This window comes from Euprymna scolopes, chromosome 38, assembly GCF_053919585.1.
Source record: "Euprymna scolopes isolate OS-2025 chromosome 38, ASM5391958v1, whole genome shotgun sequence".
NCBI lineage: Eukaryota > Metazoa > Mollusca > Cephalopoda > Sepiida > Sepiolidae > Euprymna > Euprymna scolopes.
The window spans coordinates 25,733,490-25,760,450 of record NC_136519.1 but is presented as its reverse complement, the minus strand read 5'-3'; the positions used below and the strand labels follow the sequence as shown (position 1 = coordinate 25,760,450).

The following is a 26,961-nucleotide window of genomic DNA, read 5'->3' as shown; positions in this document are numbered from 1 at the left end:
AGAGACGACGGCATGGTAGGAATTTTGTTTAACTCGATCAAAAAAAAGGATAGAGACAATGTCCGTTTGCGAATCTGAGATATTACGATCTGTAAAGTATGCGAAAACTTCTCATGGAAGCCCAATGCAAAAGGCCTTTTTTGGACATACACAAACGCTCGTGCCCATTTTACCCTTCATATATTAAATGTTTCTTATCTCCCTCTTACGTTTGTCTGGGACAACCCGTCTATGTCAGAAATAAATATATATATATATTTATATATATATATATATATACGTTTTATTTCTTATTTTTTTATATTATTTTTTATTATATATATATATATATATATATATATATATATATATATATATATATATATATATATATATATATACGTTTTATTTTTATTACAGAAAGTCTGAGGAAGCTACAGACGGCCAAAAAACGGCCGGGTAGCTGAAACAATAATGTATATTTGCTCTACAACAGTATTGAGCACTTTCTTCAGTTTTTATTAATTACCATTTCTACTATATATATATATATATATATATATATATATATATATATATATATATATATATATATATATTATTTTACTGCAGTAAGTTTTAAGAGATCAAAAGGGTTTCTTCCTGGAGCTAACACTTGATTCCATTATGATTTAAATTTATATCCGAGGGTTCTTTTAGGAATATATGCTGTTCCCTTTATGGCTGCTATTTGTATTTCGTAACAGCTTGGTATTCCAGGGATTGTCTCTAAGTATTTCTGAAGGTTATTTTTTATTAAGCCAGTTGCTCCTATCACAACCGGTATAATGTTTATTTCTTTCAGAGACCATGTCGTTTTTAGATCATTTTTTAGGTCCTGATATTTTGTTATCTTTTCCCGTTCTGCTCTGTTAAGGCCGAAATCATTCATATGTGTATAGGCATGTGTATGTGTAAAGCCAACTGTTTCTTAATCATTAACACTTTCCTTTGTGTATAGCTACTCCTTGTGTGTACACAATAAATCACAATGCACAAAATGGCGACGGCCTGCTTAGAAAGAAACCTAAACACATGGCTGCCCACAGAACATAGAAATAGATCACTTTGTATTCATATTCTAATTAGATTTTCTTTGGAAACTTTGGCTAGGAACAAAGTGTAATATCTGTTCTGATACTACACTTCACCTTTTCTGATCTCGGTCAATGGAGGAGAAATCCTTCTAGACTGAGACGAGTTTTATTTTTGTTCCTATCCAGAGTGCCCCCTTTTTCTGGAGCTGACTATTCCCCATATTAAAAACCGACCTTGTGTCTGCCCTCGTGGGGAGGCAAGTAAATAGGAACAATTATTAAAATGTACTACGGTATTTTTTTTTTTTAGCTATTTCCCTTATTTTATCCTTTAGTCCTCACATTCCATGGATAATATTTCGAGCAAAGTGGGAAGAATTGCTGTTTTCGTGGTTGGAATTAATTCATCTAACTTATCATTAGCTAGTTTTTGACGTGGTATTTTTTTTTTTTTTGTTTCTTAGTTCTTTACATCAAGTGGCTTCATATTTTGTCTGGGGCGAGTTTCATGAGAACAAATGATGCATGCATGGTCCCCCATTAGTGCACAGCAAACGAGGCATAAAAAATGACTAAGTTCAGTATTTTCCCCTCTGCACCCATTTAGCCCCAAAAGTCCCCAGGGAACGTTATCCTAGTGAAAATGAACAAACGGTACAGCTTTAGGCCTTAACATATGTAAATTTGAGTTCTGCACCATGCAAAAAAAGAAATGACTAAGTCCATCATTCGCCCCCCCCCCCCATTTAGCCCCAAAAGTCCACAACGTCTTAACATATTTAAATTTGAGTTCAGCACCATGAAAAACTGCTAAATAGACAAACACAGAAAATTTTGAACAAATATGGTAAAATAGTCCTAAAAATGAAGTGCTTTTATTAGCCCTAAAAGAGCCCGTGGGGCACACCCAAGAGTTCTCGCGAAGTATAGACAAACAAAATTATATAGAAATCAGTTAGTTACAACTTTTCAGAAAGTTTTATAAAAATCCAAGGCATCAATTTTTTTTTGAATAAACACAAAAGTGTCAATGGCACCCCCGGGGAAAACCACCGGATTTTTCCCGGAAAACCCTTCTGTTACTTTTTTTTCTCATATCATGTTTAATGTTTGTGCAAAATTTCCAAAAAATTCCAAGGTGTAGTTATTGAGAAAAGTGCGGACAGACGAACGGACAAACGGACAAGGGTGAATTTACAGGTCCACTCTGCTTTTGTCGGGGGACTAAAAATAAATTTTATTTTAATATTCTTTTATACTTCTAGCTGTTACCAAGTGCTTATAATTATTAAATTATTCCTTTTTATAAAAAAAAACTGGGAAGGCGCCCATTTTAGCAAGAAGCAAATAAATGAATATCAGCAGCTCGGGAAATTAGAGTGAGACAATTTTTATTTTTGTTCCCATTTAGTGCCCCTTTTTGGGAAGCTGGATTTTCCTCGCATTAAAAACCGACATTATGTCTTTACTCTGCCCTCGTTGGGAAGCAAGTAAATAGGTACAATTATTAAAATGTACTACGATATTCTTTTTTAGCTATTTTCCTTATTTCATCTTTTAGCCCTTATATTCCATGGATGCTATTTCGGACAAAGTGGGAAGAATTGCTGTTTTCTTGATCGGAATTTATCCATTTAACTTATAATTGGCTAGCTTTTAAACATGACGCTGTTTTGTTAGTTTTTTGTGCGGAGGGGGTCTGAGTTCCTTACATCAAGTCGCTTCATACTTTGCCTGGAGCGATTTTCATGAGAAAAAAATTTTTTAATTTTAATATTGTTTTATATTTCTAGCCGCTACCAAGTGCTTCCCTGGACAATTCACATGTAAGAATGCAAACTGCACTTTTTATATGAATGTATGTGACCAGCACGATGACTGCGGGGATGGATCAGATGAAGAGAATTGTGACAAATGGACTTGCCCATCTTGGGAATGGAAATGTAAGAATAACAAGTGTATTCCCGAAGCATGGAAGTGCGATGGAGATGATGATTGTGGAGACAAGTCTGATGAAGCACCTGAGGAATGTGGTAAGTGCTTTTTTATACTACGTGTTGCATTTTACTTAGCAGGAAAGGAAATGGAGTATTGAATTGGAAGCGCATGTGTGTTAACTTTAAAAAGAAAAAAACGTTAAAAAAAAATTTATATGCTTTTTAATGACAAACTTCCTAACTCCTCAAAAAAGTTGAGGTTTATGTAGAATAAAAAATCGAATAGTAAAACTTGTTTATTAGATTTTCTTCAAATCTAGTACAATTTGTATTGTGGCCACTGAAGTTTTCTATTTTGAAAATAATTTTAATTTACGGAGGGTGGAGGTGGCGGTTAAAAAATTCAGCCCCCCCCCCAAAAAAAAAAACTTTTCCATCGAAAAATCAACAAAAATATTTCAAGAAAATCACTTTTTGCTTAACTGTCCTAAAACGCTAGAATAGCTTGACTATAGAAGTTTATGTTACATTAAATTTACATGTGAAAATGACCTGATTAAGTGTCTAAATTCTTAAAATTTAATTTTTGTTTATTTCTTCTCGTCTAGTGGTTAATTTTCCAGTCTTTTTAAGAAAACAAAAAAGGAAAGAAAAAGTAAATCCTAAACAAATGTTACCAAAGGCAAGATAAGTAATTATTCTACCTAGCAAAAGAATGTATTTAACTTTTACAAAGGAAACAATTCAAACTTTTGCATTATATAAAAATAGGAGTTTAAACATAAAACAAAAATTTTTTAAAATATGTCAGTAATAAATTTTCAGTTCATGAAACACATTTAGAATGTCTTTAAAGTAGGTGTAAAAATACACGTACATTCTATATGGGAAAATTTTCAAAGTCTTTTGTAAATCTTAACTACAAAAGATGAGGATAATAGTCCACAATAAATAAATTAAGAAATTATTGACATTAAAATATCAAATATCAAATGAAATTAATTAAATTATTGAAATCAAAATATCAAATGAAATAATGGACATCAAAATAACAAATAACATTAATGAAATCAAAATATCAAATGAAATAAATGAAATCAAAATATCAAATGAAATTATTAAAATCAAAATATCAAATGAAATTATTTAAATCAAAATATCAAATAAAATTAATGAAATCAAAATATCAAATGAAATTATTGAAATCAAAATATCAAATGAAATTATTGAAACCAAAATATCAAATGAAATTATTGAAACCAAAATATCAAATGAAATTATTGAAATCAAAATATCAAATGAAATTAATGAAATCAAAATATCAAATGAAATTATTGAAATCAAAATATCAAATGAAATTATTGAAACCAAAATATCAAATGAAATTATTGAAACCAAAATATCAATGAAATTATTGAAATCAAAATATCAAATGAAATTATTGAAACCAAAATATCAAATGAAATTATTTGAATCAAAATATCAAATGAAATTATTGAAATCAAAATATCAATGAAATTATTGAAATCAAAATATCAAATGAAATTATTGAAATCAAAATATCAAATGAAATTATTTGAATCAAAATATCAAATGAAATTATTGAAATCAAAATATCAAATGAAATTATTGAAATCAAAATATCAAATGAAATTATTGAAACCAAAACACCAAATAAAATTACTGAAATCAAAATATCAAATGACATTAATGAAATCAAAGTAACAAATGAAATTATTGAAATCAACGTAACAAATGAAATTATTGAAATCAAAATATCAAATGACATTAATGAAATCAAAGTAACAAATGAAATTATTGAAATCAACGTAACAAATGAAATTACTGAAATCAAAATATCAAATGACATTAATGAAATCAAAGTAACAAATGAAATTATTGAAATCAAAATTACAAATGAAATTATTGACATTAAAATATCAAATGAAATTAATGAAATCAAAATAAGAAATGAAATTATTGAAATCAAAATAATAAATGAAATTATTGAAACCAAAATAAGAAATGAAATTATTGACATTAAAATAAAAATAAAATTACTGAGATTAAAATCACAAATGAAATTACTGACATCAAAATAATTAATGAAATTATTGACATCAAAATAACAAATGAAATTATTGACATCAAAATAACAAATGAAATTATTGACATAAAATAACAAATGAAATTATTGACATCAAAATAACAAATGAAATTATTGACATCAAAATATCAAATGAAATTATTGAGATTAAAATAACAAATGCAATTATTGACATTGAAATAACAAATGAAATTATTGACATTAAAATAACAAATGCAATTATTGACATCAACATAACAAATGAAATTATTGACATCAAAATATCAAATGAAATTATTGACATCAAAATATCAAATGAAATTATTGACATCAAAATAACAAATGAAATTATTTACATTAAAATAACAAATGAAATTATTGAAATCAAAATATCAAATGAAATTATTGACATCAAAATAACAAATGAAATTATTTACATTAAAATAACAAATGAAATTATTGAAATCAAAATATCAAATGAAATTATTCAAATAAAAAATACAAGTAATGAAATGGGCTGGTGCATCTTCCAATTCTCTCTCTCTCTCTCTCTCTCTCTCTCTCTCTCTCTCTCTCTCTCTCTCTCTCTCTCTCTCTCTTGAATAAGGTTCAAAAACAGGTCTCCAATCAATGGTCTCACTTTGTCAACTAGGCTCTAACCCCTGTCCCATCGCCACAATGTTGCAGCCCTGTGCCTGTTTTACAAGTATTATAATGGAATGTGCTCTGATGAACTCATTGCATTTGTGCCTCCTCGACGTACATATCCCCGATAAACCTGCTTAGCAACAAAATCACCGCCCTTCACTGTTAAGGTCCTTAAATGCCAGAAAGGTTTCTGCTCTAATAGCTTCTTCCCTCGAACAGCTAGATTTTGGAATTCCCTTGTTGCCTGCTTCCCCGACTGTACCAATATGCAGAAGTCCAAATGTAACGTAAACCAACATCTTAATCTGTTTTAGGTATAGTCCCAAATAGTAGCCCTTTATGTCCAAGTGGCAATATGCCTTGTTTGGGGTGAAGTTGAGTAAAAAACAAAAATTATTTAAGCCAAAAAGTTTTATCAGTTAAGATATGTAGAATGATAAAAAAATATTTAGAATAAGTACATTAATTTTGAATGTTAAATTTAAAATGTTCAGGAAAATTTAGTTGAAAACTTAGAAATAATGACATGTGAAAACATCAGGTGGTTATCTTTGTGACGTATATTAATGATGTCATTTAGGGAGGGTGATGGTCTTTTTGATATACGTGGAGAAAATAGTAAGAGTTGAGTCGTCAGAGAGAGAAGTTATAGTTGAGGGGCCGACCGGTCGTAATGGTTTGAAGCACTTGGGGGAGCAAGGAGTCTAACACCTACCAAATGTAGGAATCTAAGACCAGCGTTGCAACTTTCCAAGAGGACAAAAACACTCTGGAATAATAAAAAAAAAAAAAGTTGCCGAAAATAAAACTCGAGGCTTTGTCCTTCTTGGCAGAAATTTACATTGCATATTTCCGTCAAGACAAGACCCAAGATGGACCAGATATGTTTCCCGATTGGCCAGATGTTGAAATATCAAATAAATGCCATTTGTCCTTTGTGTTGCAAATGTATTTATGCATATTATTGTTCCATCATGAACTGTATTCAAATGTACATACACACACAACAAACTTTAGATAGACGCTCACACATATATACATATGTTATATAGATGACTCTGAATTACAATTATATATACACACTAGACGAAAATAGAAACTCATAAATATATGCACAATTTACACCCCCTGTCATGTTATGCAGACTCCTACAACATTCATCCGTGCACATAGTATTGTTGCCACATCTGGGATGGTGCATCTGCAACTAGTCTCTCGCTCGTAGACAGGGTTCAATAAAGAGTTGTCAACCTAATAGGTCCTGAACTATCAACTAAACTCCAACCTCTGTCCCATCGTTGAAATATGGTATCCTTGTGCCTGTTTTACTAGTATTTCAATGGCAAATGCTCTGACGAACTCAAAGCACTAGTATCCCCTCAATGACAATACCCTCAACAAATCCCACCTCTACACTGAATCGAGATCCCTAGATGCCATAAAGCCTTCTACTCTAGTAACTTTTTCCCTCGGACTGCTGCACTTTGGAACGCCCTCCCGGGCCCCTGCTTTTCTGTCTGTACTGACATGCAGAAGTTCAAGTGTAATGTACCCAACTCCCTAAATAGTGTCCCTGAAAATCTGGTCCCAAATCGTAGCCCCTTACAACTAAGTGGTCCTGTGCCCTGTTTAAGATGAAATGACAGTAAAAGTAAATAGATGAATGATGAAAATAACAATACTGCCTTCAATAAGATTCCAGACTTTTTTGTACAGACACTTAAAATTGTGTTAGACTTTTGATAATTCAGTATGCTATTGCTATACCTCTTATGAGATGGCTGACTCATTTTTATGATTTCAGGCTCAAATTGCAGGAATTGGAATACACCCTACTAAAGCCTGATTGTCACAGCTGGTGAATTCCAAAAATGTAATCTGGACGTGATGACACTTTAGAAGAAAGTATATGCAATAAAATTCTCTTTTAAACTTTAAAAACATGCCTGAGAAACCTATGGAATACTGGAATACTTCAGACTGCTTTGGAACCATCTTGCATAAATTGAGCATCAGATTTTGAGTGGCATAAGAAATTCAAGGAAGGCAAGGAGTGTGTGAGGGATGCTGAAAGCTGTGGGAGAAGTAAGGAAGTCAGAACATCAGAGTTGATTGGCCAAATAAAGAATTTCATGAATAAGGACCGTCATGTATCTGCAGAGACAAGAAGTGCGCAGTTTGATGTCATTATTGGTGCTGTACACACAATTATCTGCGATGGAACTGAAGATGCAGAAGATTTGCACGAATGCACCAGCTCACAGCTTCATCCTTTAACAGACTATTTGACCAAAATGAGCATCAAAACAATTACCCCCCCCCCCCGATATAGTTCAGACTTTGCTTCCTGTGACTTTTGATTATTCCCTAAGCTCAAGGAAAACCTTACAGGCTGTCATTATGAGACAACCGAGGAGATGGAAGCGGCTGTGACGAGGGTCATAGAAATTCTCACATTTTTGCGCTTTTGACTGTAACAGAGTGCGTATGAGCAGCCGAAGGATGGATGGCTCGCAAAGGTATTAACAGCAGCTGCAGCAGCAGCGGTTTTGAGCACGTATGCAAATTGGCAGGTGTGCACAGGCTTATGTCAGAATAAAAAGACAAAAATGAGAAAAATGCACCATCTGACAAGAAGCAGAAAGAAAAACGAGTGTCAGGTGAGACGGACATGAGGCGACGAGAAACTTTTAAGCTAGTGTTGAGACAGCAGTGTTTTATTAATCTCATGGCAGACGAAATGAACAGTTAAAAAGAAAAAACAAGAAGCAAACATTATTTGGAAAGTAATGGTAATAAATGCCTTTTGCTCAAACAGAAAAAAAGAAAAACCAAGTTTGATATTTTTATTTTTGTTTGGTTGTTCCTTTTCTGATAATACCCGTAAACTGTAACGAACACGGTTCGAGCGTAACGGCTGCGTTACATTTCAAATCTTTCTTAATAACCTCTTCTTTTTGTTTATTTTCTTTGAAATACTTTATCTTTTCCTTTTATTGATAATTAGTGGAGGGGGGGGGCACCCAACATTGCCTGGTCATAAAATACAGTAAAAAAAACGGGACTTGAGTGCCATCTTATCATTTAATTAAAGGGGAAAAGAATGCAACATGGTGGACGCACATCAGAAAGTTGAGAATTTTTAAAGGAGATAGGAAAGAAAAAAATGAAAAAAAAAATGCCGTGTGCTGGGCGCAAACTTGCATAACTTAAGTTTGTAAGTGAGCACGTTATCGATCGGCCCATGATGGCACAGATGTTATGACGTTGCAAATTTAGCTGTTTAAAATGAAACAATGGGGGATTAACAAACAGCGGCAAACAAAACGACATTTCTACATGAAATGATTAACGATTTTTTGTTCTCATTTTTTTATATTATGTGTTCAAGTGATCGCTCTTTCTGACGATATCATTTCAGTGCGGATGACAAAGGTTTTTAGCGGACATACAAACACACAGGCAACTGAGATTTATATAATAGAAGATTGATCGCCCCTGAAGAGCAGTCAAATGAACTAAAGATAATTTTTTTTCGTTCTGAGTTACGAAACGCACATGAAATAGTAAAAAAAAAAATATAAGCATTGGGAAAAATAAAAAATTAAAAAGTAAATAAGATTTATGATTGTAGACTGATTCTTTCTTTTGGCTACTGGGATGCAACCAGCTAATATATACAGAGATTAGTGTTGGGACGATTAATCAGAATCGGAAATCAGAACAATCTGTAACGTGACCGTTACCGTGTTCATTACAGTTCAAAACTCTCTTAGACCTCCCACGCCATCCGGCACTTAATTAAAAAAAAGTTTTTTTTTTAATCTTCATGGTGTACGTACTCGTAACGGAACTAAGATGTCATATTCCAAAAATCACACAAACAAAAATAAATAAATTCGACTTGGATTTTCTTTCTTTTTTAACACGTGTCGTTTATTACCGTTTTTTTTTTCTCCGCGTGTCGATGCCAGCTTAAAAGTCTTTCTCTGTGGGGTTATATGTCCATCTCACCCCGCCCGCGTTTCTCTTTTCTGCTCCATAACACGTTGACCATAGACAGCCATTTCTTGTCTTCAAATTTACACGTCCATCTTTTTCTTTTCTCTCAACCACATGGTGTCCTTTCTTTTCTTTTTCTTATTGCACACTTCCTGATTTGCATATGTGCTTTTTTTTCGGCTACTGCTGCTAATATCCTCGCAAGCCAGTTATTTTACAGCTCCTGCTGATATTTTCCTACGTGCTCAGTTGCAGATCGAGACGGAAGTTTTAAATAGTATTTTTATTGGTCTGTCATGCTGTAGTTTGAAATAGCATTTTCGTTTATTTGTTATACTAATGTGTAAAGTAGCATTTCTGTTGGTCTGTCATGCGAGAGTCTGAAATAACATTTTCTTTACCAAAAGCCGTGATTAATTTAACAATTCTTGAAACTATCCTCTTTTTTTTATTGCAGTTTATCGAACGTGCAAACCTTCGGAATTCACCTGCGCAAACGGTGCCTGCATATATCTGGAATATAAATGCGATTTTGACCGAGACTGTCTGGATGCTTCTGACGAAAGCGAAGATTTGAATTGTGGTAAGTATGCAACCATGCAAAGAATCACCCCCACCCCCAAAAAACAGTGAACTCATCTTGGAAAAGTAATTCCTTTCTGCTTTTTTTTAATTACACTTAATTAAAAAAAACATTAATCTTTATGATGTACGTACTCGTAACGGAACTAAGATATCATATTCCAAAAATTACGTACATTGATCAAGTAGTATTTTGACTTTCTTAGTTAAATAAAAGAAAAAGACTACTTGATCAATTTACGTAATTTTTGGAATATGACATCTTCGTTTCGTGACGGGTACGTGCATCATAAATATTTGTACGTATTTTCGAATCTCTATATCTACTACTATTACTACTACTACTACTACTACTACTACTACTACTACTATTATTATTATTATTATTATTATTATTATTATATTAATAATAATAATAATTATTATTATTATTATTATTATTATTATTATTATTATTAAAATATCATCATATCTTCGCAAAAGTTTAATTGACGGTTTTAACCATGACACACAGAGCTGGAAATGCGACACTTGTGAACGAGTGCTTTTGTCAAAAGCTGGCTACATCAACCACCTTAAGTCGCCCAAAACTCTTGCTCAGGTCAACTTTGCACCTATTAGTCTGAACCAAACGATCTGTTTAACATGCAGCAAAGTTTGCAAGTCTACTGCTGGTCTGAGAAAACATGTGATTGTTCATAGGAATACCCTTCAACCTCCAGAGGAAGTCAACTCGATGGAAATTGCTCAATTTCTATGTCACATCTGCTTGAAGATGTGCAAATCTGCGGCAGGAGTTGCAGAGTCATTTGAGATGGCATGGACGACAAGATTGGAAGAACTCAATGTGACGACAATCATCTGGAAAGATGCAGCAATCATCATGTATGTATGTATGTATGTATGTATAAAACTTTCGACAGAAGTGACGGATTCTCACGAGATCAGTATCGTTTTGAACCTCAACCCTTCGGACGACAAATATCGAAAAAGTGGCTTAAAACGTTAATTCTTTTACCCTCAACTGGGTACTTTTCTACAGAGAAGGATCGATTTTTTCGCCCACATTTTCAAAAGTCATCCCCTCTTTTCGATTGACTAGCCTTAATTTAAACATTCGTCACTTCCAGTTTGGTGATAGAAGTCCCGTTTTTTATTTCACGTTCTTTTCCTCTTTCGCGGTACGGGTTCGGGCCTGCCTGCCTACCACCACTTTTTTTTTTTTTGCTCAACACACACCTACCTCCAAACACCCGGACAACGCCGGGCACCTAGTCTAGTACTCAGTAAAGAATTGATTTTATAATAATACATACGCAATTTGCATAAATTAAAATATCATGTATAAGCGTATTGTAATGCCTGGAGGAATGAATTTTACGGATTTATCTGACGAAATATTTAAAATAATTTGATTTATCATATCCTATTTACTTGCCTCCCCACGAGGGCAGAGTTATACACAAGGTCGGTTTTTAATGTGGGGACAGTCCAGCTCCCCAAAAGGTGGGGCTCTGGATAAGAACAAAATAAAAATTGGCTCAGTCACGAAGGATTTCTCCTCCACTGACAAGGGATAGAAAAGGTGAAGTGTTGTATCAGAACAGATACTACACTTTGTTATTAGCCAAAAAGCCAAGTGGATTCTTTATGTTATTTTCATAACGTTTCAGTCGATGTCACCACCGACCTTCTTTGGATGTATCTGCAATCCTTTTGTTGAACTCCACAAGGACCCATGGCATCTATATATATAAAGTAGTAGCATTTGTGCGTGTGTGTGTTGTACACACACACACGCACACATCACTGGACCAATCATGACCAAACGTGGCATGATGATGGTCCAACACCTAGGAATGATGCACACTATTTTTCAAGGTTAATGTCAAAGGTCATGGTCATAGCTTATATATATATACTCTCCTACAGCCCACACCACCAGACCGATCATGACTAAACCTGACATGATGATGGTCCCTCATCTAGGGATGGTGCACACCATTTTCCAAGGTAACGATCAAAGATTAAGTTCATAGTCTATAAATATATATATATATATATATATATATATACTCCTACAGCCCATACCACTAGACCGATCATGACCAAACCTGGCATGATGATGGTCCACTACTTAGGGATAGTGCACACCATTTTTCAAGGTCTACATCAAAGATTAAGGTCGGGACTTTGCTTTTTATTTCGAAAATACTTATTTGCGTTGAAAAAACTGTTGAAATAGAAACATTTTTCTTTATTTATAATTTGTTTTTATTCTAAAAATACTTATTCCTGCAGAGAGAACTGTTAAAGTGGAAACATTTTTCTTCATTTAAATTTGCTTTTTTATTTCGGAAATACTTATTCCTACTGAAAAAAACTGTTAAAGTGGAAACATTTTTCTTTATTTTGTAATTTGTTTTGCAACATTTTATCAACAAAAAAAAATTCACACCACAACTCTTAATATTTTATGCATTGAATTTCAGATAATAAAACATGCCCTGAAAATACGTTCAAATGTGCCACCAACTATAGATGCGTGCCGCGTTCATATGTGTGCGATGGCGATGATGACTGCCGTGATAATTCCGATGAAGTAGGCCACAACTGTGAGGCATGTAAACCTAATTATTTCCAGTGCAATAACAATCGATGCATCCCACAACGATGGTTGTGTGACTTTGAAGACGACTGTGGTGATGGATCAGACGAAAAACTTTCGTATTGCAGTAAGTTTGTATTTTAGTCAGAACAAAACTTTCGGATTGCAGTAAGTTTGTATTTTGGTCAGAACAAAACTGGTTTCCATATGTTAAATAATGGAGAATATTTTTATATGAGGAAGTCTCCACTTATCCAGGCCTAAAGGCAACTCGTGGCTAAGGGATAATGAGTGTACGGTGGTCACCGATACAACAGCATAGTGATCATTAGTGGTGGAATTTAGACAGAATTAGGTTATTTAAAAAGACGTCGCAACAAGAACTTGTTTACATTTGACAAAGTTACCATGTTTTAGTTTGGTGGAAAGCAGATCAGCGGAACAGAATTCTTCAGGCGAGCAGCTTTAGGAAAGAAGAGTTGTTCATGGAATGGTGCTTAGATTTAGGCACAGATAGAGAATGGGAGAAATTGTTGATAGTGGTAGTAACTAGACGAGTGTTTTTTGTGAAAGTTTAGCAAGGAGGGACCATAGATTAGAGCTCAGACGAGCACTTGCCATGAGAAATAATGAAAGAGCATAGAAAGGCTCGCAATTTTTTTTCTATGAGAAAGAGGTTGCAGAGAGGAGAAAAGGGCATCACCTACTAGGTTTCGAAGCCGGTTTTGAACTCTGTCTATGCAGAAGATGGTGCTCTGAGCATCTCCTACCCTTATGTAGTAACAGTACTTCATTTTAGGGCGTATTTGGCTGTGATAACACTTATTATTTAAGGAATAGTATGAGGATTGTTTCAATAGATATTATCTTTGTGATAAACCCATAGAATTCTTAAGACACCTTAATCTTAAGCCTTAAATTTGAGACATATTGTGTAATTAATCTTAAGCCTTAAATTTTAGACATATCATGTAATGGATTTTGACCAAAATTGGAATGAAGATTCTAGACATAAGATTGTGCACCTTCTTGATGTACATACACTTCCGACTAACCCGAAAAGCAGCAAAAACCCACCCCTTCACTATCGATAGCCTTAGATACTGAGAAAGCCTTCTACTCTAACTGTTGCTTTCATTGGACTGGTAGACTTCGGAATTCCCTCCCTGTTTCTTGCTTCCCTGATTATACAAACATGCAAAAATATAAATTTGATGGGAACAGACATCTTGCTGCTCAACTCCCTACAGTCCGCTACTAGACATGATCCCAAATTAAAGCCTCTTACGTTCCAAGTAACAATTTGCCTTGCTTGCAGTGAAAATGAATAAAAACAAAATATTTTTGTGATAACCCCGTGGATTGCTTCTTATGACCCCTTAAGCTTAAACTTAATTTTTCTTTCACATCATATAGTCATCACTCATTAATAACAAACGATGCATAAGAGATAAGGGTTAAGTGTAAGATATGTTGTAGAATCAAAAACATGTCATGGGTTTTGACCAAAATTGGAATGAGGATTCTAGACATAAGATTGTGCCCTTCCTTGATTTACATACACTTCCAACTGTCCCGACAAACAGCAAAATCCCACCCCTTCATTGTCGAGATCCTTAGATACTGGAAAGCCTTCTACTCTAATAGTTTCAAGACAGGAAATAGGTCAGATGGGGGAGGGTTCGAGAGATACCAAAGGCTCTGATTGTCCAGTGAGTATTATCGTGGCTACCGAGAAAGAAGGCCGATGCATATGACAGCGTAACGTCACTTCCTAATTAAGTTGTAGGTATAGACAGCTTCCGGTATTCAACCACGTAGTCATGCTAACAAGCATAAAAAAATATGTCTACCAATATGTGTTACCGATTGTCCATGTATGTTCTAAAGAAAAAGAACAATTCTCCATTCGGAAAATAATTATTATAATTGCACATTTGGGATTATTTTAATCAAAATATAGTAAGTGAATTCGTGTTTGAAATTTTATTTTTATTGGAGAAAGTTGAATATTTCATTTTATTTATTTATTTTTTTTTTTTACTGCAAAACAAACAATTTTTGGGTTTGTATTACTGAACACATAGATTCGAAAAAGTTGTAAAAAAACAAATATATAACAAATAAATGTTATCAAAAGCAAGATAAGTTACTTTTCTACCAAACTGGATATATTTTTCGTGTTTTTATTCAATGTAACATGTTTATTTAGCTCGAAAAATATACATTGTTTACCGATGTATTGGAAAATTCAAAATGGCGCCCGACTCTTTCTTTAACACGGTAAGTTCGGGAAAAGGTGTTATAAATAATAAACTAGACAAAATACTATTAAAAAGCCACCGAATATATGTCAACCTATGTCACGGTAATATATATTGAGCGAGTTTCTAACAGTATTTTCTCTAGTTTTATATTTATAGCACATTTTCCCAAACTTACCGTGTTAAAGAGAGAGTCGGGCGCCATTTTGAATTTTCCAATACCTCGGTAAACACAGTATTTTCGAGCTGAATAAACATGTTACATTAACTAAAAACACTGAAAACATATCGTTAGGTAGAAAAGTAACTTATCTTGCCTTTGATAACATTTATTTGTTATATATTTGTTTTTTGACAACTTTTTCGAATCTATGTGTACAGTAATACAAACCCAAATTTTTATATAATATTTTTCGGTCCGTTCTTTTAATAATAAATAAAACTTTTCACTGAGTATTTTCAAATATTTTAAAGTAAGCATTTTTCACGGTAGTGTTTTTTTTTTTTTCTTTACGATTGGTGAATTATCAATATTTTAGCACGGGGCGTAATTCATTTCTTTGAAATATATTTAAAACTTCAATTTTTTGTTTTTATAATATTTTAACTATAAATAATTTACATAACGAGTTTGTTTTACTGTACACATAGTTCAAAAAAGTTGTCAATAATAATAGTAATAATAATAATAAAAAAAAAAAACTGGTGTAGATGACATCGACTGGATCCACGCCACACCAACTAGTTGTGAAAGGTCAGGAAGGATGGAAAGACCGAGGTGGGAGAGTACTGACCAAATCTCCACTGGAAGTGTGCAGTTCAAATCTGCTACCTTGGGGAGGCATTTTGTCACCCAAACCCCAGGAAACACCAATGGCCGATGCCAACAAGAAATCAGTGACAATGGCTGTTGCGATAACATGCAATCATCTGCACAAGTGGTCAAAAGGTGGAGAACACTGGAAATCTGGGGAGACTTGTCACTTGGTCTCCAGGGAACACCACAGGTTACTGCCAGTGAACAATACAGGGCTACTGTTTAAGACCATACCAAGGAAAGATTAACAAAATGTTGGTTTACATTACATTTAAACTTCTGCATATCAGTACAGTCAGGGAGCAGGAAGGAAATTCCAAAAGCTAGCTGTTCAGGGGAAAAACTATTAGAGTAGAAAGCTTTCTAGTATTTAGGGACCTCAATGGTAAAGGGATGAGATTTTGTTGTTAAGCAAGCTTATCGAGGATATGTACGTTGAGGGGGCACAAGTGCAACGAGTTCATCAGAGCACATTCCATTAAAATATTTGTAAAACAAGCACAGACATGCGACATTATGGCGATGGGGCAGGGGTTAGAGTTTAGTTGCCAAAGTGGGACCTATTAGATTGAAGACTTTTTTTTGGGACCCTTTCCAAGAGGGAAAGACTAGTGGTAGATGCACCAGCCTAGGTGTGGCAACAATGCTCCATGCAGGTTTAATGTTTCTGTTCTCATTAAAGAATAGAAGGATAACAGATTAGTTAAAAGAATGAAAGAATGTGTAGCGGTTAACAAACTATTTTATATACGTGGATCAATGCCCTTTGCCAACGTGATTCGGCAAGACTGGCCAATCAGTTGGCAGAGCGCATTGACTTTAGCTATCCCCTAAAGAACTATTTTTAGCTCTTTGGAAACTCAGTTGATTTGGGCAGAGAGACACCAGCCAGCGACCAGAACAGAGCTTTTTCACAGCACTCCTAACACCGCTTCTCACTGGCTACTGTCTTCCGTCGCTCACTTACACGACCATCAACAGACGACACCCAGCCAGGCAGATTCCTTTACCCTTTCTTTCATTTCAGTTCGCGTTTCTTTTGCAATAAACTCCTTTTGTTGTTATTTGCTTCAAGGAGGTGTTTTGTTGATTTTGTGATTATTAATTCAATAATTATTAGGAGAGTAATTTCTTCTAAAAATGCTTGGATAGTGGACGACGAGATAATTTTTGTCATAATGTAATGTGATTTCAGCAATAGCTCATCCTAAACCCTGGTACAGGGGAAGTCTTGAAATGATTCTGGTATCTACATGAGTGTCTCTCTGTTTGTATTTCATTTGTTTCTCTCTCTCTCTCTCTCTCTCTCTCTCTCTCTCTCTCTCTCTCTCTCTCTCTCTCTCTCTGAGTAAATGTCAATCTTCTTCTGTATTATTTGGATTCTTCGGACTACTGTTTTCATCTTATTTTCACAAGGTTTTGGACGATGTTCTTAGGGTAAATATGTATCAAATTTAGATGTGGGTTTGTGAAAATAAGGTAAAAACAGTATTTTCCACATAAGGATAGATTAAGCAGAAAAATGGAAAATTCCATTAGAAGTTAAAAGATTAGTATTGCAATCTCTGGTGGGCTTTCAAGAGGTCACAATCCTGTAGATGAGGAGTCGGCTGATAGTCTACTTGTGTTGCGCATTTGGTATTCTGCACAACTACTTTGTCTAGCACCTCTCACCGTAAAACTGAAACTTTTAAATAAAATAAAATGGCAGTTCAATCAAAGATGACGATTAAACCAGGCTTAAACTCAAACAAAACCAATTTGCCTCCTCCCTTGATGATTGCATTCACGAATATCCGCGGGCTTAGAACTAATTTAGATTATGTTGAATCATTTCTCCTAGCAAACACTCCGGATATCTTAGCGCTAAGTGAAACTAACCTACACTCCTCCATCCCCTCTAACATGCCTGACTACTCAACATGCCTGATTATCTTCCACTATGCTGTAAGGACTCGGACAGACATATGCACGGGCTTGGAGTCTATATTCAAAACACCCTCCCCTTGACTAGAGAAACAAAACTAGAATCAGACGACCAGACCTTTATGTGCTTTAGACTTAACATGCAACATAACATTAGCTACTTATATTTTCTCTACCGTTCTCCCTCGACCCAGGACTGTACCATAATCAACCAAGTTTTTGACAGCATAGATACAACACTCTCCCTTAATACTAGCGCACAAGTACATGTATTAAGAGACTTCAATGTCCGCTACAGTAATTGGCTTAGATTCTCTACTTACACAGACACAGATGGTAGCATAACGCATAGCTTCTTTATATCTCATTCCCTATCACAAACGGTTATGTTTCCGACACGTTTCCCAGATCAGCAAGATCAACCTGCCTCACTTCTAGATCTATTTCTGACCACAGTTGCCGATGATTGTGTAATGAATGCCCATAGCTCGCTGATCATGCTGTGATAATTGTAGAAATCGCCCTAAATTCTCGACCCAAAACTGAAAAGCCATTGCTCAAAATGACAGGTTATTATAAAAAGGCTGACTGGGAAATCATCAGGAATCGTATCAGAGATGCCCCATGGGGAAATATCTCCTCTCTTCCCACGGAACATTTGTAAATGAGACCACTGAATGGTTCAAAACGGCAATTGAAGCACATGTTCCTACACATAAATTCTATAGCAAACCCCACTCTCCCTTCTTCACTCGTTTACTTCTACTTATGCGGCTACCATTACTCAAAAGCAGCATGCATACCAAAGATTTAACCGACATAAATCTAATACAAACAGACAGAAGTTTATAGAAACTAGAAATAATTGTAAGAAAGAAATAAGTGACAGCTAAGAGAGAATATACCGAAGCCACCAGAAGATACATCGAAGCACAGAGATTAGGAACCCATGATTTTTGGAAAATCTACAACAGTGTAGTAAATAATGGGCAATCAACAATTCTCCCACTATTAAACAATCATGAGGTGTTTGCACAGCAACTGAGAAGGCTAACATGCTTGCAAGTCGGTTTTCCTCAAACTTCATGTTGGACCCAGCAAACCACCCCCTCTCTGATTTTCCTTTGCGGACAGACACCACAATATATGATCTGAAAATTACCCCTTCTCAAGTGCATATCATAAAAAACCTGGACACCTCAGAAGCATGTGGACCCTAACTCATCCAGACTGTACTATTAAAAAATGCTCCATTGAGTTTGCTCCAGTCCTCTCCAAATTTTACAACAAATGCCTTAACAAATCTTGCTTTCCTGATTGCTGGAAAACTGTTTTTGTAGTACCAGTTTACAAAAATTCTGTTGTAAGAACCGAACCATTAAATTATTGCCCCATTAGCCTCCTTCCTTTTTTCGCCAAAATATTTGAGTCCATAATTAATCAAGTTCTAGTCCATCACCTTACAGTTGCTAAACTTCTATCCGACCAACAATATGGTTTTAGGCAAGCACCTTCTACAGCAGATATTCTAACTATAATCTCTGAACGTATATACCATACACTGGACAAAGTAGGGAAGGGTAGGGCAGTAGCCCTAGATATATCTAAGACTTTTTACAAGGTATGGAAGGATGGTCTTCTCAGGAAAATCAAATCATACAGTATCACTGGACGAATACTTAACATAATTAACTCCTTCTTAAATAAGAGACACATCAAAAGCATGTGGACCCAATCTCATTCGAACCATGCTATTAAAAATAATGCTCTGCTGAGGTTGCTCAAGTCCTCTCCGAACTTTACAACAAATGCCTTAACGAATCTTGTTTTCCTGACTGCTGGAAAACTGCTTCTGTGGTACCAGTTTACAAGAATTCTGGCGAAAGAACTGACCCAGTAAATTATCACCCCATTAGTTTTCTCCTGCTCTGCTAAAATATTTGAATCCATAATTAACCAAGCTCTAGTCCATCACCTTACAGCTGCTAAACTTCTGACCGACCAACAATATGGATTTAGGCAAGCCCGTTCTACAGCAGATATCCTAACTGTAATCTTTGAACGTATATACCATGCACTGGACAAAGCAGGAGAGGGTAGAGCAGTAGCCCTAGATATATCTAAGGCTTTTGACAGGGTATGACACGATGCTCTTCTCAAGAAAAATACTTTTTAAATAAGAGAAGAATCCAGGTTGTCCTTGACAATCGTACATCTAAACAATACAACATAAATGCAGGTGTATCTCAGGGGTATATCCTTGGACCTTTATTATTCCTAATATTCATAAATGACCTCCATGATAAAGTTGTCTCTGAGATGAGTATATTCGCTGATGACACTACTCTCTCTAACAGGCATGAGGGGAAAACAAATACCCACATATCTAAGAAAATGGCAGAACCACTAGAGGATGATATCCAATCTCTAGTGGAATGGGAACAAAAGTGGATGGTCACATTCAGTGCTTCCAAAACTAAGCTTGTTTCCTTTGATAATTACAAGAAACTTTCTCAACCACCAATAGCTGTGGCTAAAGATACATTATCTGAAAGTACTTCTAACGTTTACAGGGAACATGAGTTGAAACAGATACATTAAGTGCATTGCCAAGGCCGCTGTGAAGAAGGTGGGTCCTGAAAGTATCCTGTATCTCTACAAGGCAACCATTCACCATGTATTGTTGTCACATTTGGGTTGGTGCATCTGCTACTAATCTCTCACTCCTAGACAGAGTTCAAAAGAGAGTCCTCAACCCTGTCACATCAACAAAACGTTGCATCTCTCTGCCTGTTCTACAAGTATTTTAATGGTGAATGCTCCGACGAACTACAAGCCCTTGTACCCCTTCGATGTAAATATCTCTGACAAACCCAACAAGCAGCAAAATCCCACTCTACACAATAAAGATCCCTAGATATAAGAAAGCCTTCTACTCTAATAATTTCTTCCTCACAACTGCTAGACTTTGGAACTCCCTTCCGGGCACCGGTTTTCCCAACTGTACTGATATGCAGAAGTTCAAGTGTAATGTGAACAGACATCTTGCTGCTCAACTTCTTACATAGTATCCCTGCAACTTATGTCCCTGATAGTAGCCCCCTACACCAAAGTAGCACTATGCCTTGTTTAGGGGTTAAAATGGGACTTTTAAAAAAATTCTTTGTACCAGGATATGACGTCATGGACAAAGAGTCTACAGTGACAGGACGGAATGAAGAACGAACGAAAATGAATGAAGAAGCATTCACCCTACAGTTGAACAGGCTTCTTTCAAAGGCGAAAGTGCTTAGGGAATATAAAATTTACACGTGGTCCCCAATTTCACACATATCTCAGTTAAGGGAGATTAGTTAGGTTTTTGCTGTTCTTGCAGATCTTCTACATACAGCACCTGGTACTCCCAAATGGTCACCCATCTGGTACTAACTAGACTCAATACTGTTTAAATCCAGTGATCTAATGAAAACTTGTGTATCAACATGATTATGTGGTATATAATTTGTATTATGTGCTGTGAGAGAAGAAAACACCAAAAAATGTGAGGTCATTGAGCAAGTATGGTGTTGATGATTTTCTTTCTTTTTTTTTACTATATTACAGAGCCAAAGAAAAGAAACTTTGGTTGCTACATTATCATTATGATCACTTTTAGGATGAGATGTCACTACTCATTGAGCATACTACTTACAATATTGTTAACTGATTGCAGGCAATTCATGTTACGAGTGATATTACCATGTAATGTTTTTTTTTACTTGGGAGTCACCACTTATCAAGGCCCAAACGCTATTCGAGGGTAAGGGTTAATAGATATAAGGTGGTAGTGCAGTAATCGTTAATGGTGTAAATCGGGTAGAATTTGATTATTTAAGAAGACGGCTTAACAAAAACTTGTTTGCATTGGATTTGAAAGCTACTGTTACATATAGGGGGGCTTCTTAAAAGAGAGTCTTACTACAAAGATGAGTCTTAGAGAGATGCTTAGAAAGAGTCTTATTATACGCACAGTCTTAGAAGAGTCTTATTACAGTGAGGGATGTTGTAAGACTCAGAGAGAGATAGAAGTTCATTTTATTGTAAGAGAGACTTTGAGAGATTGTTCATGTTATAATTTTTATATATTAAAATGTTCTTTCTTAGATCTTGCTGATGGAAGAAGGAGAAGAAAGCTCTTAGAGTGAAGGGATATAGTGTTCAGACAGTTCGGACATTGTGATGTTGACATGATGATGTAAATACATATAACACAAATACATAATACAATTGGACTTTACCTTTGTATAAGAAACATAAGACACAAGACGAGCTTTACAAAAAACACTTGATGGTTTATTCTTCACGACCGGCCGTTCCATCACCAAGAATTCAAAGTCTCACATTTTTTCTTGAAGTGACGTCTCACTTCAAGACGTCTGACTGTCTCTGAGTTTTCTCACTCACTGACTTCTAACTAAAGTTTTTCTCTATTCTAGAACTTTCTATTTTCCGTGACGTCATACACATGTTAAAACATGTGCATTCTTTCACGTTTCCTGGACATACGTGTCCAAACTTTTCCTATTTCTACAAAAGGAATTTTAACCTATATTCAATATGTTAAAACATTATCTTATAAGCTGCATTCTTTCAATTTAAAATTTCATAATAAACTTGACAGCTCACATTCTTTTCTTGAAATATTTATCTATTTCTAAACAAATGTTTTGTTTTACATTTTTAAATTCTCACACCTAATCCATTTCTAAACTAGATTACGAGGTTCGAATTTCGCCTATGCTCTTTCATTTTCATTTTAAACTAAATTCTCCATTTTTATACTTACATGAAAAGGGGACAGCCCTTATCATGTAACACTACCATGTTATATTCAACTGGGAAGCAGGCCAGCAGAACAGTGTTCCAAAAAAGAGCAGTTTTGGGAAAGAAGCTTCGTTCATGGAATCTGCGTTTAGATTTAGGCACAGTAGAGAATGGGGGAAAGTGTATATAATGGTTGTAGCTAATCGAGTATTTTTTGTGAAAGTTTGACAAAGGGGAATCATACGTTGGAGTTACAAAAGTAACAGTAACAACTAAGGCTTAACCACACTCGCTTAATTCTTAATTTTTATCTTTGTGGGGAATTTTCCTTTTAAAAAACATGCCTAATAGTTTTGTCTATTTTTCAGATGATAAATACCGTTCCTGTTCCGAATCGGAATTCCAATGCAGTAACAAAAAGTGTATCCAGGGAAAATGGCGCTGTGACTACGACAACGATTGTGGCGATGAAAGTGACGAAATTAACTGTCGTAAGTGTTGGGTAATTAATAACCTTTGTTAGTTAATTATGAAGTAAATAAAGAAAACACCTTTCTTCCTTAAATGACTTCATACAGGAAGTTATTTCAACGGTTGACAAGAAAACAAATTAATTAACACTTAAAACTTTTTTAGCCTTTGCACACAGAGACATAGAAATTGACCCATCACCCCCTTGCATGAAATGGTCCAGTTAATCACCACAGAATTCATCTATTTTTCTAATTTTCAGATATTATGCGCCCGAGTGATTACTCTTTCAGATGGTACCAGTTTCGACCCAGTCCAATGTGGCTGATGAAAGTTTTTAGCGGTTATACAAACACACACAAAAAACACACAAATCGACATTCGAGACTTCTGGTTTCTAAAAAATCGATGTCAGTAATAATAATTAAAAATAAATTAAATTAAATATATTATCAATATAAATCAACTTTAAATAACAATCTTAAATAGAACACTATAAACAATTCTCTCGCTATAAACGGTACTTAAAATACAGCTATTTAGTAAAATCGATTTTCCTTAATGTAATATGCAAATGAGATTGCCTCTTGATCGTATATTTTGCAAGAATCATACTATACAGTAGAAATAAAGTTTATGCAAGTAAGTTTTCATTATGAAAATTAGGAAAGTTAATGACCTTTTGTATATATTAATCAAATTTGTGAATAAACATACAAACAGGAATACAAATTTATATATATAGATATGTGTGTGTATGTGTGTGTGTGTGCTGGGACGCAATAACTGATGATGATCCATTAAAATAATTATTTCCAAACAATTATTCAACATTTCATTTTACCTCCAACTTCTTCTAAAATGCTCCACATTTGCATACATAGGAACATAAACGTTAAAAATCGCATGTTGCCATAGTTAAAAAAAAAAAAAAGTTGACCTGATTGACCTGATTTTTTAATTCAACACATCAGATTCTTCCTAAATCAGCTGAAAAAAATGCAGACAACAAATTTGTTATTGACCAGTGTTATCAATATGTGTGCAAGGAGTGTAAAATAATGGATTTACTTGAACGAATGCCTTTGAAAGTGTTTGAAAGACCAAAGGGATGATCAATGTTTGTAGTGCTGGAAAATTCTCAAAATGAGAGAAAATTTCCCTCCTCAGTTTGTGAAAAGAGAGACGGGTAGAATTCACATTTTTTGTGGTGTAACTGTAAGCATTGGTTACACAAGAAATGCAGTAGGATTACTGGTAGTTTAAAGGGAGATAACCAATTTGTGTGAAAGAAATGTAATATAACGGAGATGGATGATAACTCAGATGTGGAGAAATTATATTTGGATGGCGAAACTATTGAGGCTGTTGACAAGTTTTGTTACCTTGGTGATACTGGATGATACGATTGATCTCAGGATATGATTATGCTAGTGTGATTGCAAGAATTGGAAGTGATTAGTGTTGTAGCAGCGGAGATGATTGAGAACTCAGATAGAAATAAAGTATATTTGATTGCAAATTTATTGAGGTTGTCAATAATTTTTGTTACTTTTGTAATATTATTGAAACACGGGAGTGAAGTAAGTTATTGTGTGATTGTAAAAATTAAAAGTGGATAGAGTAAATTAATGATGGCGATATGTTTAAGTAATAACAATATGCATAAAATAAATTACAATTGTTTTAGAATGCCTTGTTTACAAACCGGCATAGCCTTTTGCATTGACTAATGTTATTGTTATTAATCACTTACTTCTTAAAATTAATTTTCTAACTTAACAAAATGGGTGATGCAATTGAACAGACAGCAAAGTAACATTCAACTTAGATTCAAGTTTTTTACATTATTGTCCGTGTCTCATTCACATGGCTTCCATTAAGAGACTGATCTGGAAAAGTTAGTTTTCTCTCGACTCAAAAACGTGACGCCATTCTTTGTTCCTGTTTTGTCTAAGACATTTGATCTCTATGCCATACCTCAACCTTACCATTCTAGAAAATACCCAGGTAGCGTACTTCAGTTTAACAAGTACTGGGCCAGTTTATGGCCCCACACCTGTCGGGCCGATTATTGAGAATCAGTTCTCGACAGGTACTTCTACCTTTCAATTTTGTAACATTTTTGACAGCAATGTATGTGTAGCGCATTTGTACATGGTCTCTTATTTTTCACTTCTGTTATAGTCGCTTCTTTTTGCGGTTGCTGTTTCATCTAGTGGTTGCTATAGAAATCAGCTTCTTTTCATGAGGAAAGACAACGCAAGAATACATTTGCTGAGAGTCTTCATAAATGGTTTTATTTGGAGAGAAATTATTCAGGAAAGATAGAGATTTATCTTAACTAATCGTTTACTTCTTTAATTTTCCAACCTACTGAAATGAGTAATGCAGACGGACAGACACCAAGGTAACATGCGACTTAGATTACAGGTTTTCTACATTATAGGCAATGTCTCGTTCACATGGCTTTCACAGAGAGACTGATTGGAAAACCTTTTTTTTTTCAGCTTAAAAATGTGACATCATTCTTCATCCTCTCTCTGTTTTGTTTATGCTTGATCTCCGTGCCCTGTTTCAACTTCAACTCAGTGTTACCCTTGCCAAAATTTATACAAACTAACTTAATCACTTTGTCAACTAAACTTCAACCCTTGTCTCATCGCTGCAATATTGCATCTCTGTGCATGTTTTACAGATATTTTAATGATGAATTTATTGCACTTATGCCGTCTTGACGTACATACCCTAGCAAACCCACTAAGCAACAAAATCTCACCCCTTCACTGTTGAGGGCCCTAAATGCCAGGAAGCTTTCTACTCTAATAGTTTTTTCCCTCGAAGCGCTAGACTTTGGAATTCCCTTCCTGCTACCTGCTTTCCTGACTGTACTGATATGCAGAAGTTTAACTGTAACACAAACCACCCTCTTGTTAATCTTTTCTAAGCATGGGCCCAAATAGTAGCCCCTTACGTCCAAGTGGCGATATGCCTTGTCAGGGGTAAACGTGAATAAAAAAATAAAAAAGGCGCTACTGGCATAGGGTCTTTAATATTTCTGTTAGTTTAACTATTAGGTTGGTGCAAAAATAATGTCATTTTTATATATATTGTTGAACGTCAAAAAACATTATTTTTGCACCAACCTAATACAATATACAGAATGGGTATTGTTTATATTTTTCATTTGTTTTTTTTTTTTGTTTTTTTTTTTTTTTAGCAAAAACCGAATGCCCTAATGGAAAGTTCAAATGTAATAATGGACACTGCATCCACCCGACTGGCGTCTGTAATGGTGAGAGGGATTGCACCGACGTCTCTGATGAATCCAACTGCACAGCACGTTATCCCAATGGAAAATATTGTCTGCCCAATATGTTTGAATGCAAAAACACTGTAACTTTTTCAGATTTTTATTTTTATTTTTTAATTATTATTATTTTCTTTTGCAAGATAGATAATTACAATTATTTTTTCCAAAGATAGATAATTATAATTATTTTCTGCAAAGGTATATAATTACAATTATTTTTTGGAAAGATGGATAATTATAATTGTTTTTTGCAAAGATAGATAATTTTAGTTATTTATTGCAAGATAGATCATTATAATTATTTTTTGCAAGATAGATAATTATAATTATTTTCTGCAAAGGTATATAATTACAATTATTTTTTGGAAAGATGGATAATTATAATTATTTTTTGCAGAGATAGATAATTTTAGTTATTTATTGCAAGATAGATCATTATAATCATTTAT

General features: G+C 34.6%; 1 protein-coding gene across 2 annotated transcripts in view; it reads left to right on the top strand.

The window, feature by feature from the left end:
• LOC145263100 (low-density lipoprotein receptor-related protein 2-like) overlaps window positions 1-26,961 on the top strand; it is a 599,989-nt gene that overhangs the window by 431,228 nt on the left and 141,800 nt on the right. For both annotated transcript variants that reach the window (XM_080120027.1, XM_080120026.1), the window contains exons 64-68: window positions 2,849-3,088; window positions 10,186-10,311; window positions 12,803-13,045; window positions 23,097-23,219; window positions 26,420-26,595. In XM_080120027.1, the coding sequence (XP_079976153.1) occupies window positions 2,849-3,088; window positions 10,186-10,311; window positions 12,803-13,045; window positions 23,097-23,219; window positions 26,420-26,595 (908 nt within the window). The remainder of the gene's footprint in view (window positions 1-2,848; window positions 3,089-10,185; window positions 10,312-12,802; window positions 13,046-23,096; window positions 23,220-26,419; window positions 26,596-26,961) is intronic.